Genomic DNA, 27,074 nt, shown 5'->3' on the forward strand with positions numbered 1-27,074 from the left:
TTACCTTTACGTTTATCTCATGGTGTTTCCCAGTTCTCACAGGCAGCCTATGGGGCTTGCTGGTTGCCTCGTAGTTCTTGCAACGCGTTAAAGGGGTAAATCTGTACTTAGGGGCGAATATCCTCTGATGGGGTTAGGTTCGAAAAGACGCATTCGGTTCTATTAATGAACTCACAGCGTAAAGCCAGAAGGGAAACCAATGTCATGCCGCTAACGCCGACCGTATCGTATCCTCGTTTCTCCCCCAGGAGACCCTGCTAGTCGCTGAAAATAAGTAAATGTCTGTGAGCAGAGCACCCGCACAAACGTCCAAGAGCTTGCTTCCTATCAGTCTCTTCATCCGATAGGCTTGACCTTCTTCTTCTTCTTGCCGGGCTCCCCCGAACTGCTGCCCCCTTTGCCCTTCTGGAACTGGCGCCAGCTGGAGATGCGCTGGTCGCGGGTGGCCTCCCAGTCCTGATCGTGCTGGCGTTTGCGCTTGCGCTCGTCGATCTCCTCCTCCTGGCGGCGCTGGTCGCGGCCCTCCTCCTGCATCTGGGCCTTAACCTGGCGGCGGCGGCGCTGCTCGTTGTCGATGAGGACCTCGCGGGTCTTGACGCGCCAGTCGCGGGCGAAGTCGTCGGTGCGCAGCTCGGGCGAGTCGACGGTCCACTTGTGCTCGCGCATCAGCAGCATGCGCGCGTCGGCGATGGCCTCGTCGAGGCGCTCGCGGTGCTTCTCGTCCATCAGCTCCGTCTGCGCCTTCTTGAGCCGGTCGAAGGCGTCGGGCGCCTGCGGGTTCTTGGTCTTGTCCGGGTGGATCAGTAGCGACTTCTTGCGGTACGTCATCTTGATGTCGGAATCGGGCACGCCCGGTTTCAGGTCTAGGACTGCGTAGCTGTAAAGAGAAATGGAGAGAGGGTGTTAGTGGCGATTCTTCTTCTTCTTCTTCTTCTTCTTCTTGGCGCTATTCCAGCAGAACGAGGAGAGGAAGGACCTACGCATCAAGGCGGAAGGCTTTGAGAATCCGGTCGATTTCGGCATCCTGGGGTGAGAGTTAGCCATGGACATTCGTATATTGTCTGGTGAGAAGGGGCAACGGAGGGGGGTTTACCTTCTCAAACTCCTTGGCCTCGGAGGCGAGCGCATCGAGCGCATCTATATCCTCCTTCTCCATCAACTTCGGGTCCGACGGAATCTCAGCTGCCATTTTGACCAGTGGTTTCAGTAAAGCCAGAGATGGGCGTGAGAGGTAACGAGCGTTGCGGGGAATCTAGTCTTAATGTGTGAAGACAGTGCCGAATCTACGGGTGTTGCGACCGACGTCAAGAGAGCTGGGGGGGGCATGGGGATACTAATATAAGCACTGGTACCTACCAACGGCCGCTGGGTCCCGCTTCAATGTTCAATCAAATGCTTATCGCCGTCGATAAGATGGCTGGCAGGGGTCTGACTCCACTAAAAATTCAAGCGGGACAGAGCAGAGAGAAAGTGCAAAGCGCTTTCTTCAGGCGAGGCCAGGATTAATCACTGCCTCAGCAAAAACGGATATTGTATTCTTCGACGTACTTGTTTTTCTAGCCACTCTTTAACAATACGCTCTGCTACCGAGTAAAAGAGAGCCTCATCACAATGCGTTCAAGGCGCGCCGTTTCTCCGGCCGCGTCCGAGAACGAGGTCGACATTCTCGATTCGCTCTACACCGAGGATGGCGGGAGGACCGATGCGCACGATGGTATGGCCTTTGACGCCGAGGATATCTTCGGAGGTGGCGCCAGGGGAGGCCAGGGCTACGACGATGATGACGGCGACGAGGCTTTCATAGCTCTAACGCAAGCCGCATCCTTTCGAAAGTCTTCCAACCTGAAGGGCAAATCGGTTAAGAAGGGCGGGGGTTTCCAGGCAATGGGTAAGCCGACACTCTCCCTCATTCTACTAATACGTCTTGCGTCAAGAGGAGAGGCTGACCGTTCCTAGGCCTGAATGCCAATTTGCTGCGCGCTATCACCCGCAAAGGTTTCTCCGTACCCACGCCTATTCAACGAAAAGCGATCCCCTTGATTCTCGAGAGGAAAGATCTGGTTGGTATGGCTAGGACAGGTTCTGGAAAGACTGCTGCTTTCGTCATACCTATGATCGAGCGACTTCGAGCCCATAGCGCCACCATCGGAGCCAGGGGTTTAATCTTGTCGCCTTCCAGAGAATTGGCCATTCAGACGCTAAAGGTTGTCAAGGAGTTCAGCAAAGGTACCGACCTGAAATGCGTCCTCCTGGTCGGTGGTGACAGTCTGGAGGAGCAATTCGGCACTATGACTTCGAACCCGGATATCGTCATTGCCACGCCTGGTCGATTCCTCCATCTCAAGGTCGAGATGGGGCTTAGCCTCAGCTCGATTCAGTACGTGGTATTCGATGAAGCCGACAGACTCTTCGAGATGGGTTTCGCAGCTCAACTCACTGAAATTCTGCACGCTCTCCCCCATCAAGACAAAGCCTGCTCTTTTCCGCAACGTTGCCGGCATCATTGGTGGAGTTTGCTCGTGCAGGTCTCCAAGACCCCAGTCTCGTCCGATTAGATGCCGAGACCAAGGTGTCGCCAGATCTCGAAAGCGCCTTTTTCAGCGTGAAAAGTGCCGAAAAAGAAGGAGCACTGCTGCACGTGTTGAATGACCTGATCAAGATGCCTATGGGTATGCCCGCGGGAGTTCAGCCAGAATCCGACAGGTTTTCCAAGAAGAGAAAGCGTGTTCCAGACAAGTCACGGGGCAAGGAAAAGCCCACGGAGCACTCCACCATCATTTTCGCCGCAACAAAACATCACGTCGAATATCTGGCCACGTTATTGAAGGAAGCTGGGTTTGCCGTATCTTACGTCTACGGTTCTCTTGACCAAACAGCTCGAATGGAGCAGGTTGAAAACTTCCGCCGAGGACGATCGAACATCCTAGTTGTTACGGATGTTGCAGCACGTGGTATTGATATCCCCATTTTGGCAAATGTCATCAACTACGATTTCCCTCCTCAACCAAAAGTATTTGTCCACCGAGTCGGTCGTACTGCTCGTGCCGGACAGAGGGGTTGGAGTTACAGTATCGTAAGGGACACGGATGTTCCGTATCTGATTGATCTGCAGCTTTTCCTCGCGAAGAAACTGGTGCTAGGCCGGGAGGCAGAGGCACCAAACTATGCCGAAGACGTTGTCGTTGGGGCGCCCATGCGATCAAAGGTAGAAGCTAATGTAGAGTGGCAGACCAAGCTCTTGGGCGATAACGAGGACTTGGCGAACCTGAAGCGTGTTTCTGAGAAGGCAGAGAAACTCTACTTGCGGACACGTAACTCTGCGTCAAGCCAGAGTGCCAAACGAGCGCGGGATGTCGTCGCGAGTAAGGGCTGGACGCAATTGCACCCGGTGTTTGGCGGCGAGACTGGTGATTTGGAACAGGCCCGAGCGGAAATGCTTGCAAAACTTAGTGGCTATAGGCCAACGGAGACCATTTTCGAATCGAAAATGATGAATGGCAAGGGTCTTAAGAATGATGCTGCAGACATCATGGCGACCATGAGGAAGAAGATCAAACTGCGGCCTATCGACAAGCTAGATAAAACCGATGCGGATGAGGACTCGGAAGTTGGCGATGACGACGAACCCTTTGGTGATGAAGAAGACCAGTTCGTTGACAACGAAGACGACGAAGTCGTTATTGAGGGCGACTCCGAGGCTGATGACGACAATGGCCTTGAAGTAACCGTTACAAACAACGAGACGGCGAGCAGGAAGTCGAAGAACAAGAACGTGACGCCTGCCTCATTCCAAGACCCGGAGGTTTTCATGACATACGAACCGCGTACCTTCAACGCTACCGAGGAGCGCGGCTACGGCGTGCACTCCGGCGGCAACACGACGTCCTTTGTCGAGTCGGCCCGCGACGCCACCATGGACCTGAACAACGACGAAGGCGGCAAATCGTTCGGCGTGCCCACGCGTTCCAAGATGCGCTGGGACCAGAAGTCGCGCAAGTACGTGGCCCGTGAAAACGACGAGGACGGCTCCAAGGGCTCCCGCATGGTCCGCGGCGAGTCCGGCGTCAAGATCGCCGCCTCCTTCCAGAGCGGCCGCTTCGACCGTTGGAAGAAGACCCAGCGCATCGGCAAGATGCCGCGCGTCGGCGACTACGAGAAGAACAACGGCGGTGCTCCTTCCCCATTTGCTTCTACCGGTCCTAGGTATAAGCACAAGATGGAGAAGGCGCCAAGGAGGCCGATAAGTTCCGTGATGATTACCACGAGCGCAAGAAGCGAGTCGACCAGGCTAAGGAGAAGAGAATCGGCCGCTTCAAGGAGGGCGTCGGTATTAACAGGAACGAGATGAAGAGTACAGAGGATGTGCGCAAGTCGCGAAAGTTGGCGGAGAGACGACGTGCCAAGAATGCCCGGCCTACTCACAGGAAATAGGGGGGCTCTCTGGGGGGGGCACTGTATATAGCTTCAGAAGCTCAGCATTAGATGGATTTACCAAATCATCAGTTCATTGGTCAAATTTAATACTTGCGCGTAGCAGCAATTTGTGCAGATAATTTTGCATGTCTATAAAATTTGTCATTGCTTCAAATGGGTAAAGCTCGCTATGTCCTGCCTAAATCAGTGCAGAACTGTCTAATGCGTTCAAAATATCATATCAATATTGATCAATACATCGTTACTATCGTCGATCATGCAGTCGTCCCATTGGCCGCCTTATGCTATGAGCAATCATCACCAATCGTCCGGCCCAAAATGCGTCCCGTTAGCAACGCTTTTCAGGGCGCAAGCTTGCCAGTCGCAGCCCTGTTTGTAGACCTCGGTTCCCCACCACGAGAAGCCGTCCATCCAGCCTGGATAGATGAACCCGAAGAAGACGATGACGATGCCGAAAGCCAGGCCCGAGTCGAGAGCCGCGCTCAGTGTCATGGTGTACTTGGACCACCAGGCGCTGGCGCGATTCTTGATCTGGTAGTTGAAGACGTAACACACCAAGGCCCAGACGGAGAAGTTGAGACCCGTGGCTGGCGGGATCCAGCTCAGCGACCCGAACAGAACAGGGAGGTTGATCTTACGGACTATGCTGTTCTTCTTGCCCCGCCCGTAGAGCCAGAGCGGTATAGGAGCGATGGCTCCGATCAGGAAACCCCATACCAGCGGACGGTACGTCGCACCGGGTTCGGAAGAACTTCGCCGGGCCTACCACGCCCCAGAGGATGGAACCGTTGAAGTGGACCCGAGCTATCGGGCAGGTGAAGCCGTTGATTGCGTCGGGTGTGCAGATGCCGGGAACATTTGCGAACATCCAGTTGAGAACGGCAATCTGGGTGAGCGAGGAGACAATTGTCGCCACCATCTGGACTTTGAAGAGGATCTGCGGTGGGATTTTCATATAATGCCCAAGCTTCAGATCTGCGGCGAACTTGATGCCTTGAGCCGAGGAGATGTAACCGTACGTCACGAAGACCATGTTCGCAACGGGTCGTCCGGGAAAGACAAAGCCTGCGATGAGCTGGCATATCAGGTAAATACTGCTATGCTGGTTCGTGACTGCCATTACTATGCCGATGGGGATAAAGAGTATGGAGCATATTCCTAGAGCCAGGAATAGACCATACCAGGGCAAATGAATTGGATAGCTGATAACAGTATTAGCTACTCCGAGAACAGAAGAGCCTAGCGGCATCAATTGGTTTGAACTTACTATTCAACGACAAAGACCCCGATGGCTGTCATAGTAATCGCAGTCAATAAGTACCAGCTCAGCGGCGCATCCTTATACCTCCTCATCAGTCGGTTGTGAACATCCTCTCGGCTCATAAGCGAATCAAAATTCGAACTTGATCGCCTCAGGGTTGGAGACGTCCCATTTCGCGAGATGGGCGAAAGCCCCGTATCCCCGTCAGATAATGGCTGATAATCGGGCTTGCTTTCTTCTTCTGCTTCTTTCAGCGACCTTTTCCATTGCGTCCAAATGTCCTTTCCATGCCAGCAAGCTGTATGCGTCAAAAGCGACGCCAACCCGGCAAATTGCAGCCCATAGCTGAGGACATACGTAATGGGAAGGAACACTCGGCTGTAGCTCGCATACCCCTCGCTGTCGAATAAAAATTCCGGTGTAAGAATCCGGCTGACGTTATAGATCTTGCCGGTGTTGTCGAAGACCGATGACGAAAGGATGGGCATGTACGACGAATAGAATGTGTTCGTATAATACGCAATGGGGGCAATTACCCACATCACGATGACCAACCCGCCAACCACGTTCATGGCAGCCCAAAAAGGGGTCAAAAGGGGCGAGCCAATGTAGGCGATCTGAGCCCAGTCAAAAGTGACCGGGAAAAGGCCCAAGCCGGACACCACACCGAACAAGTTCGACACGACCACGTTATCCGGCGCAAGCCACGTGATCACATTGAAATAACTCAGTGCGGGTATGAGTAGGCCAGGGAAAAAGTAGAAGAGAAAAGCTCCGGTCCATATGATATAGAAGAACTTCCAACGACTCATCGTCCAGCCGTTGGCAGGGTTGTTTTCTTCTTTGTGCAGTGTTGTAAACATGGCCGCGGACATAAGGGTGCCCGGCCATATCATCCCGCTCGGCCGTACGAGAAATCGTCGGGTGAGGCCAGCAAATGCGTAGCCCAGAATCTGGGTCGACAGCGTGAGTAGCAGCTGGTATAAAATGCTGGCGTCCTGCTTATAGAACTGGGTTTGTTCCACAATGACATCGGTTGCGAAGGCGAAGCCGAAGGAGACGTTACTGCTGACGTAGACGCAGCTGTGCTCCTTCTCGTTCCAGCTTCCCTGGGCAAGCCAGAGACGAAAGCGCTCTCTACGGCTTCTTTTCTTGAGAAGATCTGAACCCTCGCCACCAGGCTGGAGTGCACTGGATGCATCTGTCCTCTCGCCATCCACGAATTCTTCAGTCGGATCAGTCCGCCGTTTCAAGGCGAAGTCCCACAATAACCCAAGAGGGTGAACAAGAAGCAATGCTATAACCGGAGTAATTGCAACACTGGGGTATCTCAAAGAAAAGAAAAGATTGGTAGAAGATCCGAGAATAGCAAATAATGTAGACAGAATCCACATGCGAGGGGTGTTTATGGATAAGGTAGTATTGTCCGTAGGGGAGAACTGAGGCGCGAACCTGGGCATACGGAGAGTTATCAGGCGGATCCTCGTCGTTTATATCAGCCGCAAAGTCTCCGTCGAAATCATTTTCAATATCGCCCTCGTCGTCGCCATGGAGCGAACTTGAGCTAGACTTCGCGTCTATAATGGGGCCGCTCGACAGAGATGTTTCTGTGACCCCGAATCGACCTTCGACGCCACCAACAACAGTGGACCCCCCAATCTCCTCTGATATTCTTCTTCGTCTTGATAGAGACGAAATGCTTTCGCGTGCCAAGCCATTGGGCCGGGTAGTGCTCTTGAGACTTGCGCCGCCGCGAATTGTCGGCTTCGGCTTCGGTCGAGCGCATGTGTGGTATTTCTGTCAGATCGTCGTCACCGCTGCCAACTGCATCATCTTCAACAGGATTTATAGGCGCGGCGCCGTACGATCCGGTACCGAAGCCGGGCGACGAACGGATGAGTAGAGGAGCTTTCGACATTGGAACTCGTCGCTCGTCTGCGGTCAGACGAATCACCTCAGTCTCGCAGTGATTGAGGGAATCATAGTCGTCGTGGCCTTCGCTACTGTCGCCATGGGGTCCTCGAGGATTTGTAGGAGGGAGGATCTCGTCTAGTTCAGTGCCCGGATGCTCAAGAAGGACAGTGGAGGGGTCATGGGCTGATGAGGCTATAACGGCGGAAGTCGCATGGTGCGCCGTGGGGCTGGACTGGGAAGATATTGTGGGACTTCTGGGACTTCTGGGGCGGAGGGGTTCTAACGGGAAGGTATCTGCGCCGGAGTAGTGGAGATGGATGACGGTGACAGCGAATGATCATGGCTCTTTGCATGAGAATGTGGCATCAGAGAAAACTGGAAGGAAAAAGCAAGGCACGCCAGACAAGGCTACCGAGGGCGCTTTCCCAAACGTGACGGGAGTAGTAACGCACGAAGGGGGGTAACAAGGTTGACTCGATGCTCGATGGAGGGAATGAGTCAAGCAAGTGATACGGAATCACAGCCGATCACCCTACACACCCTATGTATGTATGCTATTGTATGGTTGTATGGAGGACGCAAAAATACTGGAAGCTAGCCTAGACACAGCAGCTGGTAATACCCTGGTCGTAAGAGCGAGCAGGAGGACACTGTATATCCCCACCTTGATGACTGCACATGTGCAGTTTTACTGGTTTGGCACGGCCTAGCGCAACACATAGACGTGTAGAGAGAGCTAAGGAATGGATAGAGGCGGTGATAGAAGTATTGATGCGAGGATTACAGTAAGTACGCACGCAGCAGTTGTAGCAATATAACTGAAGTGATGCAGGTCATCTGTTTGTAGTCCGAAATTTCTGGTTCTGGCCTTTAGACGTCAACCAAACCTTATTCTGGCACGGGCTGTCGCGGGCGGCAAAGGCGGCTGTAAGCATGTAAGGCGGCTTCTGAGTCGACACGCTAATAACCTGGCTAGCGGGCCCTTGGGACGTCCGTCATTGATCAGATTGATAAGATTTGACAGACACTGGCACTTTTTGTGCCACACGATGCATTGAAAGATGCCCGAGAGTTCGAACCTCCTTTAGCTAGCTGACATTCCGCCTATCTGCATCTGCAGTGCTCCCGCTTCTGTCGCTCCATACCCCTTGCTGTCATTCCCACCCAGTTTGTTCCATTCTGGGCCAAAACCTGCAGGCCGCACTGCAGGTGTCGTCCAATTCGGCCTACGCTGCAGCAGTCCAGTCGGACGTTGATAGGTGGGGGTGTACTGTAACTTGACCTGCGGGCTTAGACGTCACCGCTATCACACATCGCTGTCCCATCAGTTTGTTGCCGCCGGTTCGGTAGCATATTCATCCATACCCTCCTGTGTTTCGTCAGGTTGTTCAGGGTGGCTGCCATGATGCAGCAGTCGCCGGATATGAACTCGACAGCCTTGAAAACAGCCAAAACGCACCTGCGGAATCTCATGAAGCAGACGCTTGTCCGCATACCATCCGATTCGGTAACATCTCAAAGTCAGCAGCAACCTATTGGCAGTAAAGCTTCGAGGATCGGCTAACAGGATATTGTCTAGGCTTGCAAGCCTTCAATCGCTTGGCCAAATCTCAGCCCTATATCAACGCCAAGAATGTTGCAATCTACTTGTCCATGCCCAATGGGGAGATTCAGACGGACTTGATTGTGAGGGACGCGTTGTCGTCTGGGAAGCGTGTCTTCGTGCCGTATCTACACAAATCAGGCTTACCAGCCGCGGATGGCCCCACGAGACTCATGGATATGGTGAGTCTGAGAGATGTGCAAGACTACGAGTCTCTCCAGCGCGACAAGTGGGGAATCCCAAGCGTTGACCTTACGACTGTCAATCAGAGGCAGCGAACCGTAGGGGAGCTCGGCGGAGAGCCTTCCGAAGATGCATCCCTTGATCTCATCTTGCTGCCAGGGGTTGCATTCGACACCGATCCCAGCACGGGAGTGATTCGTAGGCTCGGTCATGGCAAAGGCTTCTATGATTACTTTCTGCATAGATATACTTTGGCAGCTTCGGAACAAGACAGGGCCCCGGGCGGTCGACCGTCTGTATTGCTGTATGCGCTAGCTCTTAAGAACAATTCCTCCCGCCATCTTCAGAGCACTCGGTTCCAGTGGGCCCGCATGACCAGCCCATAGATGGCGTCTTTCTTGGGGATGGCGAGCTCAAACTGTCACCGACCGAGCGATGAGCCTTGATAGGCGGACACAATAGACTACCAACAGCCGACAATCATCTGTCATCATATTTTTGCAACGTGGTACCATAGTATGTGATTGCCGCGTCAAACCTGACGCCCATAGAAGTCCCGTACGCCAATTTTCTGGTTGTCAATCACTGTGCCTCCTGAATCAAGGACACATTGTCGCCTTTCAACAGAATTTGCCCTGCGATTAACGCGTTAGTCGTGTGCTGTTTGATAGAGAGCTCAACGCTTAGGTCGTGTGTACCTAATGTCCTTCTCTTCTCCTCGGTGTTCGTCTTGGTAATCTGCTTGACCTCCACCGCATCGTCGATAACCAGGTTCATGAACTCGTCGAAACCCTAGGAAGCAAATAGCTCAGTTAGTCGCCGTAATTCGCACCAGCTTATTGTGGCTATATGTAACGTACCCGGATTTTTCCCTCAATTCTGATGGCCAGTTGTTCGTACAGCCAAATCTTGACCGTGGCATGTGACTGGAGGAGCTTGAAGATGAAGTTGATGGGCGGCAGGAGAACCTTGCGCCCACCACCACCACCGCGGCCAGTCATTGCGAAATGGAGTTTCTTGCCGTAGCTACTCTGTCGGGGAAGAGATTGCGAAGCTGTGAAGGTCTGGCCGGAGTATCGGTTGTCGGTGAGGAAGGTGGTCAGTCGCGTGGACGGATACAGTGGCTCGCGTTTAGAGGTTGCTCGAATAGACAAGGCTGACAACACCTAAAAATTAATAAGAGGCGGCTTGGGACAGCAGCTCTGTCTTTGCTGGCGTCCGTCCCGCTGCTGGCTGCCCATATTTGTGGAGCTTCTTGGATGGTGCTGCCCAGAACTGCCTCAGGATTGGCCGCCCCTCTCCTCTTTGATGTTCCCTTTCACTCACTCCATATTCATTGGATTGGCATTGATGTCAATTGATTAGCACTGCGGTCAGAGTCTACTTTACCTACCTACCTAATTGAGCGCAGCCTTTGTCTTATGCTTTTTTATAAGGAAAAAGACTCATCTAGGAATGAGCAATTAGTCCGTGTAATTGCATAAGCTCTTTCGCCCTGTAGCCACGTTTGGGGGTTGTTCAAATGGGTAGCGCATGAGTGTTCGGGCGGTGTTGGGAGGGGAGTTGGGGAGTTAAAGCTTGCCAATCTTGCCTGCCCCACCGTGGAATTATTGCGTAGCAACCTGATGTTCAGGGACAATGATCAATGAAAACATCTCTCTTCTTTCCTGGGAGAATCTCCATCTAGGCAGCAGAAACATAATCTTTGATACAGGCCTTTCTCACCCGGCGCATTCACTCTTCTTCACCACCACAACGCCAGCACGTATATCTCTTATTCCCCCGACGCCTTAATTCCACTGAGCACTTTCTCGGAGCCATCGCGCAACGTGGGGAAAGTTATCGATAAGCAGCCACTTGCTTCTGACTCTGAATCATACGCTACCTTCTTTGTTCGACCACGACCCGGCCAGTCTTGTCTTTTCCAGCAAGTTACCCGTCCGGAAAGCCATCGCTGCTCCCATACAACCATACAACGCCCATCATGGCTGCCAACGGCGTCGGCGACCAGGAGGCTTTTGCCCCTGCTGCGGTGCTGGACGCAGTCCTGACGATGCGAAGTAACGATGCGGGCCGCAAGAAGAAGGCAGCCACGTATCTGGAAAACTTCCAGAAGTCGGTACGTTTTTGACCACCACCGGCATCGCATGGAAGAGGACGATTGCTAATGGCACTCTCGGCAGCCAAGCGCCTGGACTACGACCATCACGATCCTAAAGTCGGATGCCGAGCCTGAGGCTAAGGTGTTCGCGGCGACGACTCTAAAGGGAAAGGTATGGAACACGAATTCTAGCGCCACAAAGCAGATTGTTTGAGAAGTCCTGTGGATGTGTAAAGACTAACGTATGATCATGTCAGATCACTTACGACCTTTCTACTCAAGTACCGGCCGAGGAACACCCCGCCGTCAGAGCCCAACTATTGGAGTTGTTGCAGCTCTATGCCTCGGGACCCAGGCCCATCCGAGTCCAGCTGTGCGTCTGCCTGGCGATTCTGGCAATTCAGATGACACAGTGGAAGGATGTGCTGCCCCTGGTGGTATCCTCGCTCGGCAACCAACCCGAAAGCCATGCTTGCATATTGGACTTCCTCCGAGTTTCTCCTGAAGAGGTGACTGAAGGACGCAAAATCAGCCTGAGTGTATGTGGACAGCGAATTAGCAGCAACCTATTCTCCGGCGGCGCCTCGTGGTGGTACAGCAGACCTTGGATCGCAGTCTAATTGGTTTCGATAGGACGAAGAACTCACCCTGAGAACCACCGAATTATTGTCAGACAATGCCCCTCAGGTCGTACAACTATTGATCAACTACGCGCACTCCTCACGTAAGTCGTTTGCAGCATCACCAGTTCCTATCCGGCAAAAGCTAATATACTGGTTTGCAGCCCAAGCCGCGACGAATCCTCAGTTGCTTGAGTGCATAACATCATGGTTGCGCGAGGTCCCCATCAACGACCTCGTCAATTCCCCACTGTTGGGCGTGGTATTCAATGCTTTGGAGAGCGACGATTCATTCCAGGAAGCTGCCGAATGTCTTTCGAGCATGGTGAGGGAAACCAGGGAGGTTGACGATAATGTGGCAAGCATCAACATCATGCTTCCGAGGGTCATTGGGCTGCGGCCTAAGATCCAGCAATTTGTTGAGGAGGAGGACACCGAGGGGTACAAGTCGCTAACACGAGTCTTCTCTGATGCCGGTATCGCCTGGGTTGTTGCTATCGCGCGTGAAACTGCGCATTTCCGGCCCTTATTGATGCGATCCTGGAGTGCGTGGAGAGGGATAAGGAACGAGACGTGATCGAGTACACCTTCGACTTCTGGTACGAACTGAAGCAGTACCTCGTACTGGAACGCTACATCCAGGCCAGGATGGAGCTCGTCGACGTTTATTCGAAGTTGGTGGATAGTTTGTTGAAGCACCTGCAATACCCCGACTCCGAGGACGGACGCGATGCCAACGCGCGCGAACTGTTTGGGAACGATCTTGTGGCGGAGGAGAAGTTCCGAGAGTTCAGGCACCATATGGGCGACACGCTCAAAGATGCCTGTGAGGTAATGGGCGTCACCGACTGCCTGACCAAAGTCTTGGATGCCATTAGAATATGGACGCAGAAGTATGGGGGTATGGCAACGGCCACGGCGGTGCCTCACTGGCAGGAGCTGGAAGCCCCCCTGTTTTCTATGCGAGCTATGGGTCGTATGGTGGAAAAGGACGAGAGCATTGTCCTTCCCCAACTCATGCCCTTGCTCATCCAGATTCCTGCTCACGAAAAGCTTCGTTTCGCCACCATCATGGTTCTTGGGCGATACACCGAATGGACGGCAGCACACCCCGAACTTTTCGAAGGCCAGTTCAACTACATCGTTTCCTCGTTCCAGACCGATTCTAAGGAGGTCGTCCGTGCAGCGGCGATGGCCATCAAGTATTTCTGCCAAGATTGCAAGCATTTGCTTGGTGCGCAAGTCGACCAGCTTCAGCAATTTTACGACCAGGTCCTTGACTCTCTGCAAGATGCCAGCCAAGAAGAAATCACAGAAGGTGTGGCCACCGTGGTTGCAATGCAGCCAAAGACTGATATCTATCGATTGCTCAAACTCTACTGTGACCCTCTGGTGCAGAGATTGATGGCAAAGGCAAATAATGCGACCGACGAGCCCGGGAAGCTTGCGGTTGCCGACCATCTACAGCTGATCACTATGTTCGTGCAGATTGTGGTTACCGTGCCCCCAGTGGCGCGGGGGAAGAGGACCCTGCTGTAAAGTACTGGATGGAGATTTTCCCCATCTTGGCCAAGGTGCTCGAAAGCTTCGTTGACTTCTCTCCCATCTGCGAGCGAATCTGCAGATGCTGGCGATTCATCGTGATAAGCCACCGGGGTGCCATGACGCCATTACTGCCAGAGATGGCCAACAAACTGGCACAAGGTTTCCAGAGCTCAAGACAGGGTTGTTTCCTTTGGGTAACAGTGCCATCCTCCGCGAATTCTCCGACGATCGAGAGCATGTGGACCAAAGCATCACGGACTCCATCTACACATTCTTCGAGGCCCAGGCAACGAATGTACTACGGTTCATCAGTGAATTGTCTCCGCAAGAGCTACCTGACGTTACGGAAGATTTCTTCCGACTAATGATAGACGCTCTTCTCTACTACCCTCACAAACTCATCCCTTCTCAGTTGTTCACTCCTATCTTTGAGGCCGCCATATCTGTCCTGGGACTGGAACAAAGACCACCGCTCTCGGCTACGCTGCATTACGTTCGAGACTTGTTGTCCTGGGGTGGCAAAAACCCTCCTTCATCCCTCGAGCACGTAAGCCCGGGCGTTGATGTGCAACTGCAGAACATGGTAAAGCAGTTGATAGTCAGCCAGGGAGACGCGCTAGTGAAACGCCTCCTAGCAGGTATGATGATCAGCTTCCCTCGCGACTGCTTTGCCGATGCCAGCGGTGCCCTGCTCTCCTTGTTTGAGATCATGCCGACAGAGACAGCCGTATGGGTCGAGCGCACCCTTACGATGCTTCCGCAGGCACAGTCACTCCCGCCGAGGTAGAGCGACTGATGATCAAGATCAAGGAGCGGTTGGGTGCCAACGATACCGGTGAGGTACGCCAGATTCGATCTATTCTACAAGATTTCACGAACACGTACCGAAGGCGCTACGTGGCTCCTCGTGATGGTTTGGGTGAACTTGAAGCTTCTCGTTTCCGCTTTGAGGGCTAGGCTCCCATACAAGAATACCGATCCTGGCTGCTTTACTACTCGAATCCGCTTGCCGTTTGATAGCCTTGCTGGTCATTGTCCAGTGGCCCACAGCTAAGTGGGATGCAATAGTTTACGGTGGTGGGAGCTCAGAGAGAAGGGCCATGACTGAAGCGGATTTCGAGAGAAGTTGGTGCCTTTTCACTCTGGACTCCGTTCACTAGGAGATGCAAGAATGCATTAGAAAGGGGGTAGACTACCATTTGCTCAACAACCATAACACCTGCAGATCGTTGTGGTCTGCCAGGGAAGGCAACGGCTTATCACTACAGTACATCAGTATGCTTACAATGGGAGCGCTAGGGGGCGGTAGTGGCGGCGAGGAGATAGATGACGTGTCTGCTTATTGACCCAAATTAATAAAAGTAAAATTTAAGAAATTCAGAACGTTTACACTATGAGTGACACTATGCTGTAAGTCGTTCGTTTTGCTGAACATGCTTCTTTTGATGACAGTTTAAAGTGAAGCTGAAGGAGCAAAAGCAGGCCAACACTTCCTTTTCGCCAGCAACCCCTATTCTCACTCCTGTGGGAACAAGAAACCCTGCTTGGGTAAATGTTGGAAGCATCAGGAACCAGTCCCAAATGCCTCCTCTCCTGCTGTCTGTAACCCAGTTCCCCATCTAATGGAATATGAGCTTTTCCCTCCAATGTTGGTACTCATCTCCAATGTTGGTACTCATGGGCCTGCCCAAAATATCTTAGGTATATACATTGTTCCTTGCAAACTCCCACGTCGAAAATTTGGTTGGCATCGCGTGATAATCTAGCAAATGCACATCTGGCTTCCCCCGGAGAAATCCTTGGTGCCTGTTGAAAATGACCAGAGGATGCTATCCGGTGCGCCCAGAGACAGCCATTAGAGGTCATGAAAAGGATGTACAGAAGAGTTTCCCAGATATATAAGGAACGACCATCGTTTCGACAACTGGGTTTCGAATGATGTACCTGTATAAGTATGTAAGAACGTATGTCACCCCTCTGGTTGCAAGCACAAACGTATTCGAAGGTAGCTTCTCATTTGTGACTTACAATGAAATAGTAGTGCACGGTGGTCTTAGTTGAAAGATTGAGATTGGTTTGGAGATGTGCTCTAAAAGACCTTGAGCAAGAAGTAGTACAATATCCCGATGGTCTTCTCGAACCACTGCGCCCTAGACCTGCTTTGGCATCCAGCACAAGTCTTGACGTTATGGGAGAGTGTTGACATCGTGATGGACGAATTACTGCGTAACGAAAGTGGTTTATCTTTGGGAATAAGATGCACTTGAACTTGCTAATGCTTGGGAGGATGCGATCGAAAGACGCTCATGATCCCGAGCTCAACTTATATCTTCTGTTTCGACCACAATGAAACTGTGACACGTCAAAGGCGACCCCGTTAATCAAACCGTAAATGCTTCCCAGACACACAATGGACAATTACATCTAGATCGCTCGAGGCCGGACTCGAACTCAAACAATGGCGCTAAAGTCACACAGGATGCCGACATGGTGATACCCTTATTTCAAGCTACCGTGCCTCCTTACTTAGACCAGACGGTATCCCGAAATATGTATTTCAGCTCCCGGGCAGCAAAGAGCTGCTAGAGCTATGGACTAGTAATGAGACCAGACAGGAGCTACACCCTCTCGGCCCGAATTTGCTGGGGCTTCAGCTGATATCTGAACCCTTTGCCCAAAAACCTAGAGCTACTGGATGCCAAGCACTTACTGATTAGATCGATAGATCTGGAAGCTTGCGGCCCGGGTATTATGAAGCGTCTATCAATGATCAGATCTATTGTTCAGCGGCCTGGGATACCAGTTGACAGTCACAAGTGGAGGTTGCTAAAGGAAAAAAGAATAGTACATGTACAAAGGACATCTAATCGTGACCTGGAACTGTCGGCATCACGGTGGACTCGGTCCGCGAGCTGCGGCCTCCTTTGACAGCTCGACCGACTAAAATGCTACGTACGAGGCCAGTCTCGAGCTTCCCGAGGCGTCATATTGGGGTTTTCGTTGCGGCGGTGCACAACATTTCCAACCTTTTGGATGATTCTTGCCAGAACTCGACTGCAGATATTTGTTAGCTCCCGCGTGCGACGATTCCTACGATTCTAGCGAGAAGGAGAATAAACCGTCTGATTATTAAAGCGCTTTCGGGTGGCACCGCGCTAGTTGGATCTGTACCTCAAAATTCCCGAGCGGAGACTCATATCAGCAAGAACTATCAATAATAAGGACATAAACATGTCAAGCTTGACATTGGCAGTCGAGAAGTATGATGTCTATGCCAACTTGGTAGAGATAGACCGGTGTGTTCTTACAAGAGCGTGGATCACATGCATATGCCAAGACCGAAATAGCTCACGATAAGACGTCGAACAGTCAGTAACCTTAGGTCTGAATAATACATGTTCCAATGTAATATTTCTATCTGAAGATTTCTCTTGTTAGTAAGGGCTGCAGCAGTGAGCGGACCACCTGTAAGCGCCAGAAGACATACAAGAACGCATGTACGCTCGAACCCTGTGCTTGCATGAAGTCGGGTAGGATTTCGGGGGCCTGAACTTCTCCAATTTAAGAGAGGAACACTCTATCATCGTTTTGTTCGCAGTCGATTAGGAAGTAACGAATCTATTCAACACCGTGTACGGCGTAATACGCGACCATTTATTGCCCTCGTCGTCGGTTTTCTCGTGAATAGCCGACCAAGAAGCTCAACCGTAAAGCTGCCTACAGGGTATACCCATTATCATCGTGGGTATCGAAGGCGTGGGGAGTTCCTCAGTCGGACACATGCTGACCTGCTATGTAATCCCTGTCTAGCTATAACCAACAGCGTATTTTTGGGTAGTCGAATTCGAAGAGCTGATAAATGTGTGAGTGGACTGGGATACCGGTGAAATGTGCCGGTAATTGGAACATTGGTTGCAACATTCACTGGAGTACCAAAGGTACCCGACTGCAATCAGTGTATTATGAGTTGCTCGGTGAAGGTACGGCTACACTTCATACTCGGGACAGCTCCCAGCTGGTCTTGGGCAAGAGCTTTTTTATGCGTTGGCTACAGTGCAATGCCACTCAAGTTATTAGTTGCGCAGGCGTGGTTGACGTAGATTACTGGATGTTAGAATTCGCAGGAAACAATATCTTAGTCCGAATACTGTTAATGACTTAGTTCTTGGTGTCCTTGTTCTCGTTTTCGTAGGCCTGGTATTTCCCACATAAACTCAGCTTAGGCGGATTCATGCTCAGCCAAAGACCGAAACTGAAGTCAGGTTAAGGGGGCCAAATTGGGGAATTGCTCCGTTATAATTATGACCTCATCGAGAATAAGGAGGCTCTAGCTTCATAGCGACCGAGTCGGAACTGGCAAATCACGATGCAGCCGAATAACGATCTCCAGAAAGTCGGGTTCGTTGTCATCCGTTAGTATGCCATGTCGGACAAAGAAGTCGATCATAACTGAAGCACAGTTGGTCTTGAACTCTTCTCGCAGAAGCGCCTCCTTGACTTCCTCCACCGAAATCAAATAGAACTCTTCCACCTCGTCGTCTTGGGGTTTCGGGATGATGTCCGGCCCGACCTCGAGATCATAGACGTACAACACGTCGGGTACTACCAGACCTAGCTCCCCGCCGGAGCCTGCCGCACTCTCAGCGACGTATGTGACTACACCGACAGACTGCGCATGTTTGCGAACAAATTCCTCAGATAACGAAGCTTCTTCGTCGGCCTCATGGATGATACACTCGAACGGCGACTCCTCGGCTCTTATCCCACCGGCTACGGTAGTGTCCAATTTGCCTGGCCATGTCTTGAGATGTCGACTGCGCCGGGGGACCCAGATCTTGATTTCGCCGGCAGATGTGCGGGTGTAGACTGTCATGTGCGCTCCACGGCAACATATGCCGAATAATCCCGCTGCCGCTCTCAACAGCTGTACGCGCTTTCCGTCGTAATCCGCACCCAGAATTTTGTAATCCTCAGGATGTGTTCGAATCAGATTTACGAAGACATTCGAATCCGAAGCTGCTTGAATTACCTCCATGAAAGCAGCATTGATGGCGTTGACGGTATCAGCTCCATTGGAGGGGTCGAGAACGCGGACATTGCGCGGGCCGGCGGGGTCGTGGGTGATGGCGAAGTTCGACGTCCATGGCATCTTCTGCACAGTGGACGGAAGCATAAAGCCATGAGGTCGAGAATCTCCAGGAAGGAGGAGCTGGTAGAGTGCCGTTTGGTCATCGCGCGAGTATGGCCGCTGAGAGATGTCGACATGGGGGTAGCTGTCGCATGCTTTCACCAGGTCGAGGTACGTTGGTCGCTTTGGCTGAGACATACTGGAACACATAGCAGATGCCTCGTCTTGACGGTTTTCTTCTCTCTAAGGTCCGAGCCAAAGACGAAACTGCTTGTCAGTGCTGAGTCTTCGGCAGCTCCTTATTTACTATGGGCGGTGATGGCTGGAGTCGCGATCGTTATTTCCTGGTTTGCGTTATAGCAACAAATTAGTGGGTTCGCCGTTTGAATCGAAACGCTGAACTCTTCAAATATTTGAGGAATACTAATTCATTAGTCTTTTTACGAACGTCTTGTATTCATTTAAGTCATGCCTATGGCACGCAAAGGAGTATGTTATTAGTATAACGTATCTCACAAGCGAATGTCCTACTTTTATAAATTTCCTTATAGCCTTAACCTTTTTTTATATTCTTTTACATCCGAAAATGCTATAATTTTAAAAAGAGAGTAATATAATTCTAGCGCTTTAAGTGTTTTAAAAAGACTTAATTTTAAGTGTATAAAAAACTATATTAATTTAATATATTTTATTAAAAACCTTATAGCGTAAACGAAATAATTAACTTATATAATACGAAATATTTATAAATTTTTAAAAGTTTTTAAATTTCGAAGAAAATACGATTATTCGATATAGTATTAATTTAAATACGCGATCGTTTTTCCCCGGTTAAGTAGTATAAAAAATATAGTAAATTAATTACTTAATTTATATAACGCGAGACGTATTAATATTAATTAAGCCTTTATTTTTATACGATAATAACTAAACTTTTAAACGCGTTTTAACTTAAAAATCGATTATTAAAGAGTCTTTTATAAAGATCTCGACGCGTATCGCGCATATGTTACAGTGTGTATAGACTAACCACTGCGCCACAAAGCAAAAGCTTCGGAAATAACTCTTCGAGTCATTTCTGTTTAATTCTACGCCTTAAGTGCTACCCCGCGAGGGACTAACCCGCCGATCGTAATAGCATAGTTTACTTTTATATAAAATATAATTTATAAATATAAGATTTAAAAAGAGGATATTTATAACTTTAATAAGACCGGCTTTCTTATAAGCTAAATCTCGTTTAAAATAATCGTAACCACCTTTAATCGACGCGGAAGGCCTAAGGTAATATAGTAAGGGAACTAAGAATAGGTTACAGTTATTCAGGGCGTCGGATCACACGGTTACATGTTACGAACGAGCTTAACTTATGCGACTAGCCCCATAAAAACGGCGCTAGAATAACCTGAGGCGCTTACTAATTTAACTAGCTACACTAATTACGAAAACTATTTTACGAGCCTCTCGGCTAATAAAGCTTGTTTATTAATAAAAAATTATTAAAATTAATAAAGTTTATTAATTACGATAATTAATATTACGATAATTAAAAGTAATATAGCTACTTTAAACTAGTATTTAAAGAATAATATAAAATAAATAATTAAAAAGAGATAATTATAATAAAGTAATAAATAATTAAAAAGAGATAATTATAATAAAGTAATACTTAATTACGTGAAAATACGAGATAAAAACGTTACGTAATAAAGCCTTAGCGATTTATTTAATAATATTTAATTAAGTAATATTAAATAATATTAAATAATATTAATTATAATTAAATAATTACGAAACGATATTTATATTAATAAAAAAAAGATTATATATATAAACGATAAATATTCCCTATATATTTTATATAAATACTCTTTATTTTAATAATTAATTTAAGTATTAATTTAATTTATTAATAAAATAAAAAATTTTAATAACTTTATTATAAATATTTTCGAATTTATATACTTTAATTACTTTTATTTCTACGGCTATTATATATTATATTAATAAAAGCGGACTTTTATTACACGTTTAAATACTTTTTCGTATTATTAAATATAAACCTTAATATATTTTATTAAATTTCTATAAAACTTAAATAACGTTTATTATATTTTAATTACTTTTATTTTTATAAGTTATTACTTAAACCTTTAAATAATAATATTTATAAAAACTATATTTACGCCTAGATTTAATAATACCCCTCGTTATAGAAAAGCTTTTACTACTATTATAAATACCTCTTATTAAAATCTCGTTATAAAGGTGGATAGCGATAATAATAATAACGGCCTTACCCGGTAAGCGTTAATTAAACGAATTAAAAAGTTTAAATAAAAGAGCGTTAATTATTAATATTATTATATTAAGTTTAAAAAAAACGTAACGAACTTTTAATTAAAAATACTTTAAAATAGATATTAAATATTAATAAGTTACGCGAAGAAGTACGCCTCTTTTATACCGCCGCTAATATTATATAAACCCTTATTATTTTTAAAAGAGGTATAAAGATTAGTACCTTAGTAACTTTCGACGGGATAAATAGAAATTTTTAAAAATTTCTTATCTAAATTAAAACCTATTAATAGTTTTATAAAAAAACGTTTTAAAATATTACTTGATAAATTATTTACGCCGCCTTATTTTTAAAAAATAAGGTATTTATTTAATTTAAACCTTATTTAAACGAATTAATAAAAAACGATTAATAATTTAAGCTATAACGCGTAAAGGTATAACGAATTTTCGAGAATTACGATAGCTTCGAACAAGCCCTTAAATTACTCTTCTAAAACCCCGACGAGAAGCGACAAGTAGAAAAAGAATTAAAAACTCTTAAATAAAAAGGATTAGCCGCTTCTTACACCGCCGAATTCCGACGTATTATAGCTCGACTAAACTATATTAAAGTTACGAAGATTATAATATATTATAGAGGATTAAAAGAAAACGTTAAAGACGAACTTAGCCGGCTTAATACCCTCGATAATTTCCTTTCGTATATAGAGTTCACTATTAAGATCGACACCCGCATATACGAACGACGCCGCGAGAAATAGGGCGGATAATAACGGTAAATTAGTCGAATTTAAGCCAATATAAGACGATCACGTTATTATAATAATATACCGTTAAGAAATAACACGGCGTATAGTTATTATAGCGGATGTAACGAACGTTATCCGAGTTTTAAAAGAAACTTAATAAGACGTATTAGGGTTTATATTAATAATACGAGAGAGTATTTAAACGTGCGATAAAAGTCCGCTTTTATCGATATAATAGGTAATAGCTCGTAAGAATAAAGATAATTAAGGTGCGTAGGTTTAAAAGTATTTATAATAGATTTATTAAGGCTGTTTATTTTATTAATAAATTAAGATTAATACTTAAATTAATTATTAAAATAAAGAGTATTTATATAAAATATATAAGAAATATTCGTGGTTATATATTTAATCCCTTTTTTATTAATCCGTTATTACTTAATAATCTCGTTTAAGCGTGCTCGGCGCTGCTTAATAATCTCTTTTAATTACGCTTTACGCTGTTTAGTAATCTTCTTTAATTACGTTTTACGCTGCTTAGTAATCTCGTTTAAGCGTTCGCCGCGTTACGTGACTTATTAACGGCTACCGTTATTTATAGGCGTATTTATTTTATTACTAGGCGAGGTGGTGTTATCGTTACTCGTTATTAAAGAAGGTCTAACTTTATATTAGTATAGCTAGCGGTACGGTTTATAGTTATAGTATCGTAACTTAATCGGGGTATAGTAGTTCCGTGCCGGTAAGTAAGGTTCTTAGCCGTATAGTTAGGTCGGGTCGTAATATTATCCTTTTTTTTAATTATTTTATTTTTAAAGCGTAAAATCGTATAAGTATTTTAACCGCCCGTTATCGTAGTTTTATAATAAGTTTTTCCTTTTTTATTACTTTTATTATAATATATACTTATTATAAATAATCGTGTTAAAAAGTTTCGAATTAAGTTTAATTATTCTTTTACCGTTTGTTATATAAATTTTATCGAAACTTTTTTTAAGTTTAATTTTAAAGTTATACTTTATAATCGTTATTTTATAAAAAAGTAATTTTATATAATAATAAAAGGCGTTAATAAATATAAGGAATATATTTATACTAATTATACGTATAATAATATTAAGGTTTTATTATCTTTTTTTATAGCGTGTATAAAACGAGTACGACCGCCTGTCTCGAGAAGAGTCCGCCGCGGAGGCTTATTTTTTAGAATTTTAGCGCTAGATTAACGAGGCCGTCGCTCGCCTTATTCGTCTTTGTAAATAAAAGGAGATAGCTTATACCTAAGGGGTTAAATTAGTATAGCGTAGCTTGCGTTCTTTAAACGAATTAAAGGAGTAGGAGCGTCGAGAGTCCGAGGCCGCTATAGCCGTTTAATATTACGACCTAGCCTAATCAGGCGGCCCGGACCCACTTTACGGGAAGGCACCACGATATTCCGTAAGAAGGCGCTTACTTATGCGACTAACTAAGCAAGACCGTAAATAGGAAATAGAAACCGGCACTACGAACCAGATAGAAGGCACCTCTTGAGACACCCAGCCCCGAACGAGTAGAACGAACACCTACGAGCCTAGGGAAGAACTTTACGAACGAAGGATTACGTGACCGGCTCACTGGATCACCGGCTTAGTTAGAATGAGCCACTGATCTAATAAACTAACGGCTTAGGGGATCACTATAAGGAGTACTGGTGAGCTATTGAGCCAGAGGATCGGTAGAGGAGAGATTAGATATATAACTACGAGCATCTCTTATATATTTCAGATAGATACTCTTTATTTTAGCGATCAAAATATAACGAACGGCTATCGGGGTCTAATAGAAACCTCGTAAACGTGCTGTTGGTTTATGTTGGCTTAGACGAGAGAGTACTTGGGCGTGCAGAAGACTCGGTCTTCTAATATAATGGGCAATATCTTAACTAATCGTAAAACTTGACTGGTAGGTGTAATAGGTTCGTTAAGGTAATATGCCTTACTAATGTATTAGATTAATGCTTAGATTAACGCTAAAGTAAAGAGTGTCTATTTAAAATATATAGGAGATGCTCGTGGTTATATATCTAATCTCTCCTCTACCGATCCTCTAGCTCAGTGGCTCACCAGTACTCCTCATGGTGATCCCCTGAGCCGTTAGTTCATTAGATCAGTAGAGGAGAGATTAGATATATAACTACGAGCATCTCCTATATATTTTAAATAAACATTCTTTACTTTAGCGATTAATTTAAATATTAATTTAATACATTAATAAGGCATATTACTTTAACGAACTTATTATACTTATTAGTTAAGTTTTACGATTAATTAAAATATTACTTATTATATTAAAAAACCGAGTCTTTTATACGCTTAAATACTTTCTCGTTTAAGCTAATATAAATTAATAGCACGTTTACGAGGTTTTTATTAAACCCCGATAGCCGTTCGTTATATTTTAATCGCTTTTATTTTTACGAGTTATTACTTAAACCTTTAAATAATATCTCTTAAAAAATATATCTACCTTTATTAATAGTAATACTCGTTACGGGAAGGGACTAGCCGCTAGACCTAGCGCTACGTAGTTACCCTCTCTTATAAATATCGATAGCGATAATAGTAATAACGAGTAGTAGGCGTTTAAAAAGCGACTTAAGGCCTTAAAATAGGAGAATATTAATTATAAAACTTATTACGCCTAACTTAAGAATAAGAATCGTAACCTCCGGAATTATTAACGACCTAAATCCTTTAATAAGGATAAGACCGATTCTAGCGACCTATAAAAATAGATTCGAGTTCTCTAAGCAGCTATTAATATTATTTAAACCCCTGTCGTATTTAAAGAAAAAATAAAGATTAGTGCCCCTAATGTTTTTAATAGGACTAGCGGGAATTTTCGAAGATTTTTAATCTAAGTTAAAGCTTATTAACGGTTTTATAAAGGAACGTTTACCGATCTAACTTAGCGCGTAGTATACGCCGCTTCTTTTTTAAAAGGTAAAGCACTCGCTTAGTTCGAACCCTACCTCGACGAACTTATAAAACACGATTAGTAAATCGAACTATACCGAAATAAAACCTAAAAGATTTTTAATAATTACGAGGGATTTAAGGAGGCCCTTAAATTACTTTTCCAAATCCCGATAAGAAACGGCAGGCGGAACGAGAACTCGAGACTTTACGATAAAAAGGGTTTATAACTAGCTATTCGGCAAAGTTTTAACGTATTATAATACGTCTCGATAATACCGAAGATACCAAGATTATAATATATTACTAAGGTTTTAAAAAGGAGGTTAAAAACGAGCTAAGCCGACTTAATACCCCTATTAACTTCTTTTAATATATAGAACTAGTTATTAAAATCGATACCCGGCTTTACGAACGATATAAGGAGAAGTAAGGAGGATAATCCCGGTAAAATAATTAAAGCCAGGCTAACCGAGTTAATATTAAGTAATTACGACGGCTAATTAATAATAAGTTACGATTTACCGCCTACGGTTAATATAGTAAACCTATAGACCTCGACGCTACTTAACGAAATAATAAAGGCGAGCGTAAGAAAAAAAAACGTTATTTATTATAACTACGAAAAGAATAGGCACTTCGCACGGAACTATAAAAGCCCTAAAAAGACGTTTAACCATATCCCGGATAAACGATAAATTAACGCTATTAAAGTAAAAGAGACCCTAGTAACTATTAAAAGAAGTAGCGTTAATAGTACGCTAAACGTACTACACGGCAGCTTATTTTGGACAGCCTGCTATAACGATAGGTGCTCTACCTATTTAATAAATAAGGAAAGAACCGGATAATTCTTTAAAGCCCCGAAAAAAGGAGGCCGTAAAATATAAACCCTCGTTATAATTAAACGAGAATTTATAAGAAATATTACCCTCGTACTTTATAAATCGGAAAACGAAAGTATTAACTTAAAGGGATACAAATAATTAATCGGTATACCCCTAAATAAATTAATACCCGAAATTACGAAACTACGAAGTTTAGAGGTAGACGGATAGCTCGCCATCCCCGGCGTCCCATCCCCCGAGTCTCGGAAGTTACGATAAACCCTTATTACTTATAGTTTCGAATAAGGAATATACGGAAACTATTTTATAAGAAATAACCTTCGAATATCCTTTATTTACGAAGCTTATTTTACGCTATTATAAATATCTTATATATATAACGCTTATACCGAATATTTTGTAAAGAAACTAAAGAACGATTAGTTTTTTCGAAAGATCGGAAAAAAACCTATTACACACCTATACTTAAACCATATAATCGGGAAAATTAAAACTACTATCCCCGACCTACAGCGAGCGTATTTATTAATATAAAAAAACTCCCGATAACTAAAGAAATACTACCTAGAAGAATAATATTAAACGATATATAACGAGGACCAATATTTCGACCACGTATAAAAAAAGTCCCGAGCCCTTTAATAACTATAAATAACGCGAGAACAACGACCCGCTATTACGATCGATATTTACGAAATATACGATCCACGCCCTTAAAAAAACGAAGAACTCCGAAATCGGGTATTCTAAAATACGAATAAACGACTATTTTAAATAGCCGATATTATTAATAGCCGCATTAATAACGATGGCGAAGTTATCTTAATTTAGTAAAAACGGGCTAATAACCCCGTAAAATCTTAAACGGAATTAAGGTTTATAAAGGAACCCGAATCCTAAATACGTAAACTAACTATAATAATTAGATCCATTACACCACCCCTTACTTATAAGCGAGCTACGCCGTACGAACAGATTCGGCGCTACTAGAAATTAGCTGAAAAACGAGTCAGGTTCTAGCAGCAGTCGAGAAATAATCGCCGCCGAATATAGAGGGACGACATTAGGCGGGACAAGATAAGTCCCTATATATTATAACGGATAAACGAAACATTTATAAGCATATTATATTATTAATAAACGTTAAAAGAGTTATTATTAAAGCGTTACTCGATAACGGAGCGTAAGGAAATTATATCTCATTAAGAATTATTAATAGCTTAAAATTAAATTAATAAGAAAAAAACGCCCTATACCGACTTAAAACCGTCGATAAAAGATTTATAACCTATAAAAATAAAGAAGTACGAAAAGAAGTCGCGAACTTTTTAATTAATATTAAAAAACGTTATAAACGAATTACGTATAATATTACAGAAGTATTAAGATACGATATAATATTAAGAATACCCTAATTACGGGTAAGCAAT

At 45.6% G+C, this 27,074-nt stretch overlaps 8 protein-coding genes across 8 annotated transcripts; 4 read left to right on the forward strand and 4 right to left on the reverse strand.

The window, feature by feature from the left end:
- Window positions 1-336: 336 nt before the first annotated feature.
- On the reverse strand, window positions 337-1,189 carry PG994_000450 (DnaJ like subfamily C member 8; the record flags this gene model as incomplete). The annotated part of the gene is made up of 3 exons (XM_066851859.1): window positions 337-877; window positions 981-1,024; window positions 1,094-1,189. 3 exons carry the CDS (start codon window positions 1,187-1,189, stop codon window positions 337-339), a joined length of 681 nt encoding a protein of 226 aa, XP_066722491.1.
- Window positions 1,190-1,611: 422 nt separating this feature from the next.
- PG994_000451 (P-loop containing nucleoside triphosphate hydrolase protein) lies at window positions 1,612-4,431 on the forward strand (the record flags this gene model as incomplete). Its single annotated transcript, XM_066851860.1, has 4 exons — window positions 1,612-1,888; window positions 1,957-2,377; window positions 2,467-4,169; window positions 4,211-4,431. The coding sequence occupies 4 exons, from the start codon at window positions 1,612-1,614 to the stop codon at window positions 4,429-4,431; spliced, it is 2,622 nt and encodes an 873-aa protein (XP_066722492.1).
- A 300-nt stretch (window positions 4,432-4,731) lies between these two features.
- Window positions 4,732-5,467, reverse strand: PG994_000452 (uncharacterized protein; the record flags this gene model as incomplete). The annotated part of the gene is made up of 2 exons (XM_066851861.1): window positions 4,732-5,021; window positions 5,077-5,467. 2 exons carry the CDS (start codon window positions 5,465-5,467, stop codon window positions 4,732-4,734), a joined length of 681 nt encoding a protein of 226 aa, XP_066722493.1.
- Window positions 5,468-7,277: 1,810 nt separating this feature from the next.
- Window positions 7,278-7,598, forward strand: PG994_000453 (uncharacterized protein; the record flags this gene model as incomplete). Its single annotated transcript, XM_066851862.1, has 1 exon — window positions 7,278-7,598. The coding sequence occupies one exon, from the start codon at window positions 7,278-7,280 to the stop codon at window positions 7,596-7,598; it is 321 nt and encodes a 106-aa protein (XP_066722494.1).
- Window positions 7,599-9,014: 1,416 nt separating this feature from the next.
- PG994_000454 (5-formyltetrahydrofolate cyclo-ligase) lies at window positions 9,015-9,781 on the forward strand (the record flags this gene model as incomplete). Its single annotated transcript, XM_066851863.1, has 2 exons — window positions 9,015-9,129; window positions 9,189-9,781. 2 exons carry the CDS (start codon window positions 9,015-9,017, stop codon window positions 9,779-9,781), a joined length of 708 nt encoding a protein of 235 aa, XP_066722495.1.
- A 196-nt stretch (window positions 9,782-9,977) lies between these two features.
- Window positions 9,978-10,396, reverse strand: PG994_000455 (sm snRNP core protein Sme1; the record flags this gene model as incomplete). The annotated part of the gene is made up of 3 exons (XM_066851864.1): window positions 9,978-10,030; window positions 10,094-10,187; window positions 10,256-10,396. The coding sequence occupies 3 exons, from the start codon at window positions 10,394-10,396 to the stop codon at window positions 9,978-9,980; spliced, it is 288 nt and encodes a 95-aa protein (XP_066722496.1).
- A 983-nt stretch (window positions 10,397-11,379) lies between these two features.
- PG994_000456 (uncharacterized protein) lies at window positions 11,380-14,618 on the forward strand (the record flags this gene model as incomplete). The annotated part of the gene is made up of 9 exons (XM_066851865.1): window positions 11,380-11,514; window positions 11,579-11,668; window positions 11,754-12,035; window positions 12,130-12,220; window positions 12,281-12,606; window positions 12,663-13,434; window positions 13,605-13,690; window positions 13,741-14,299; window positions 14,368-14,618. 9 exons carry the CDS (start codon window positions 11,380-11,382, stop codon window positions 14,616-14,618), a joined length of 2,592 nt encoding a protein of 863 aa, XP_066722497.1.
- A 3,376-nt stretch (window positions 14,619-17,994) lies between these two features.
- On the reverse strand, window positions 17,995-18,987 carry PG994_000457 (uncharacterized protein; the record flags this gene model as incomplete). Its single annotated transcript, XM_066851866.1, has 1 exon — window positions 17,995-18,987. One exon carries the CDS (start codon window positions 18,985-18,987, stop codon window positions 17,995-17,997), a length of 993 nt encoding a protein of 330 aa, XP_066722498.1.
- Window positions 18,988-27,074: the final 8,087 nt, after the last annotated feature.

This window comes from Apiospora phragmitis, assembly GCF_038363925.1.
Source record: "Apiospora phragmitis strain CBS 135458 chromosome Unknown utg000001l:1.0-2902119.0:1.0-2906034.0, whole genome shotgun sequence".
Taxonomy (NCBI): domain Eukaryota; kingdom Fungi; phylum Ascomycota; class Sordariomycetes; order Amphisphaeriales; family Apiosporaceae; genus Apiospora; species Apiospora phragmitis.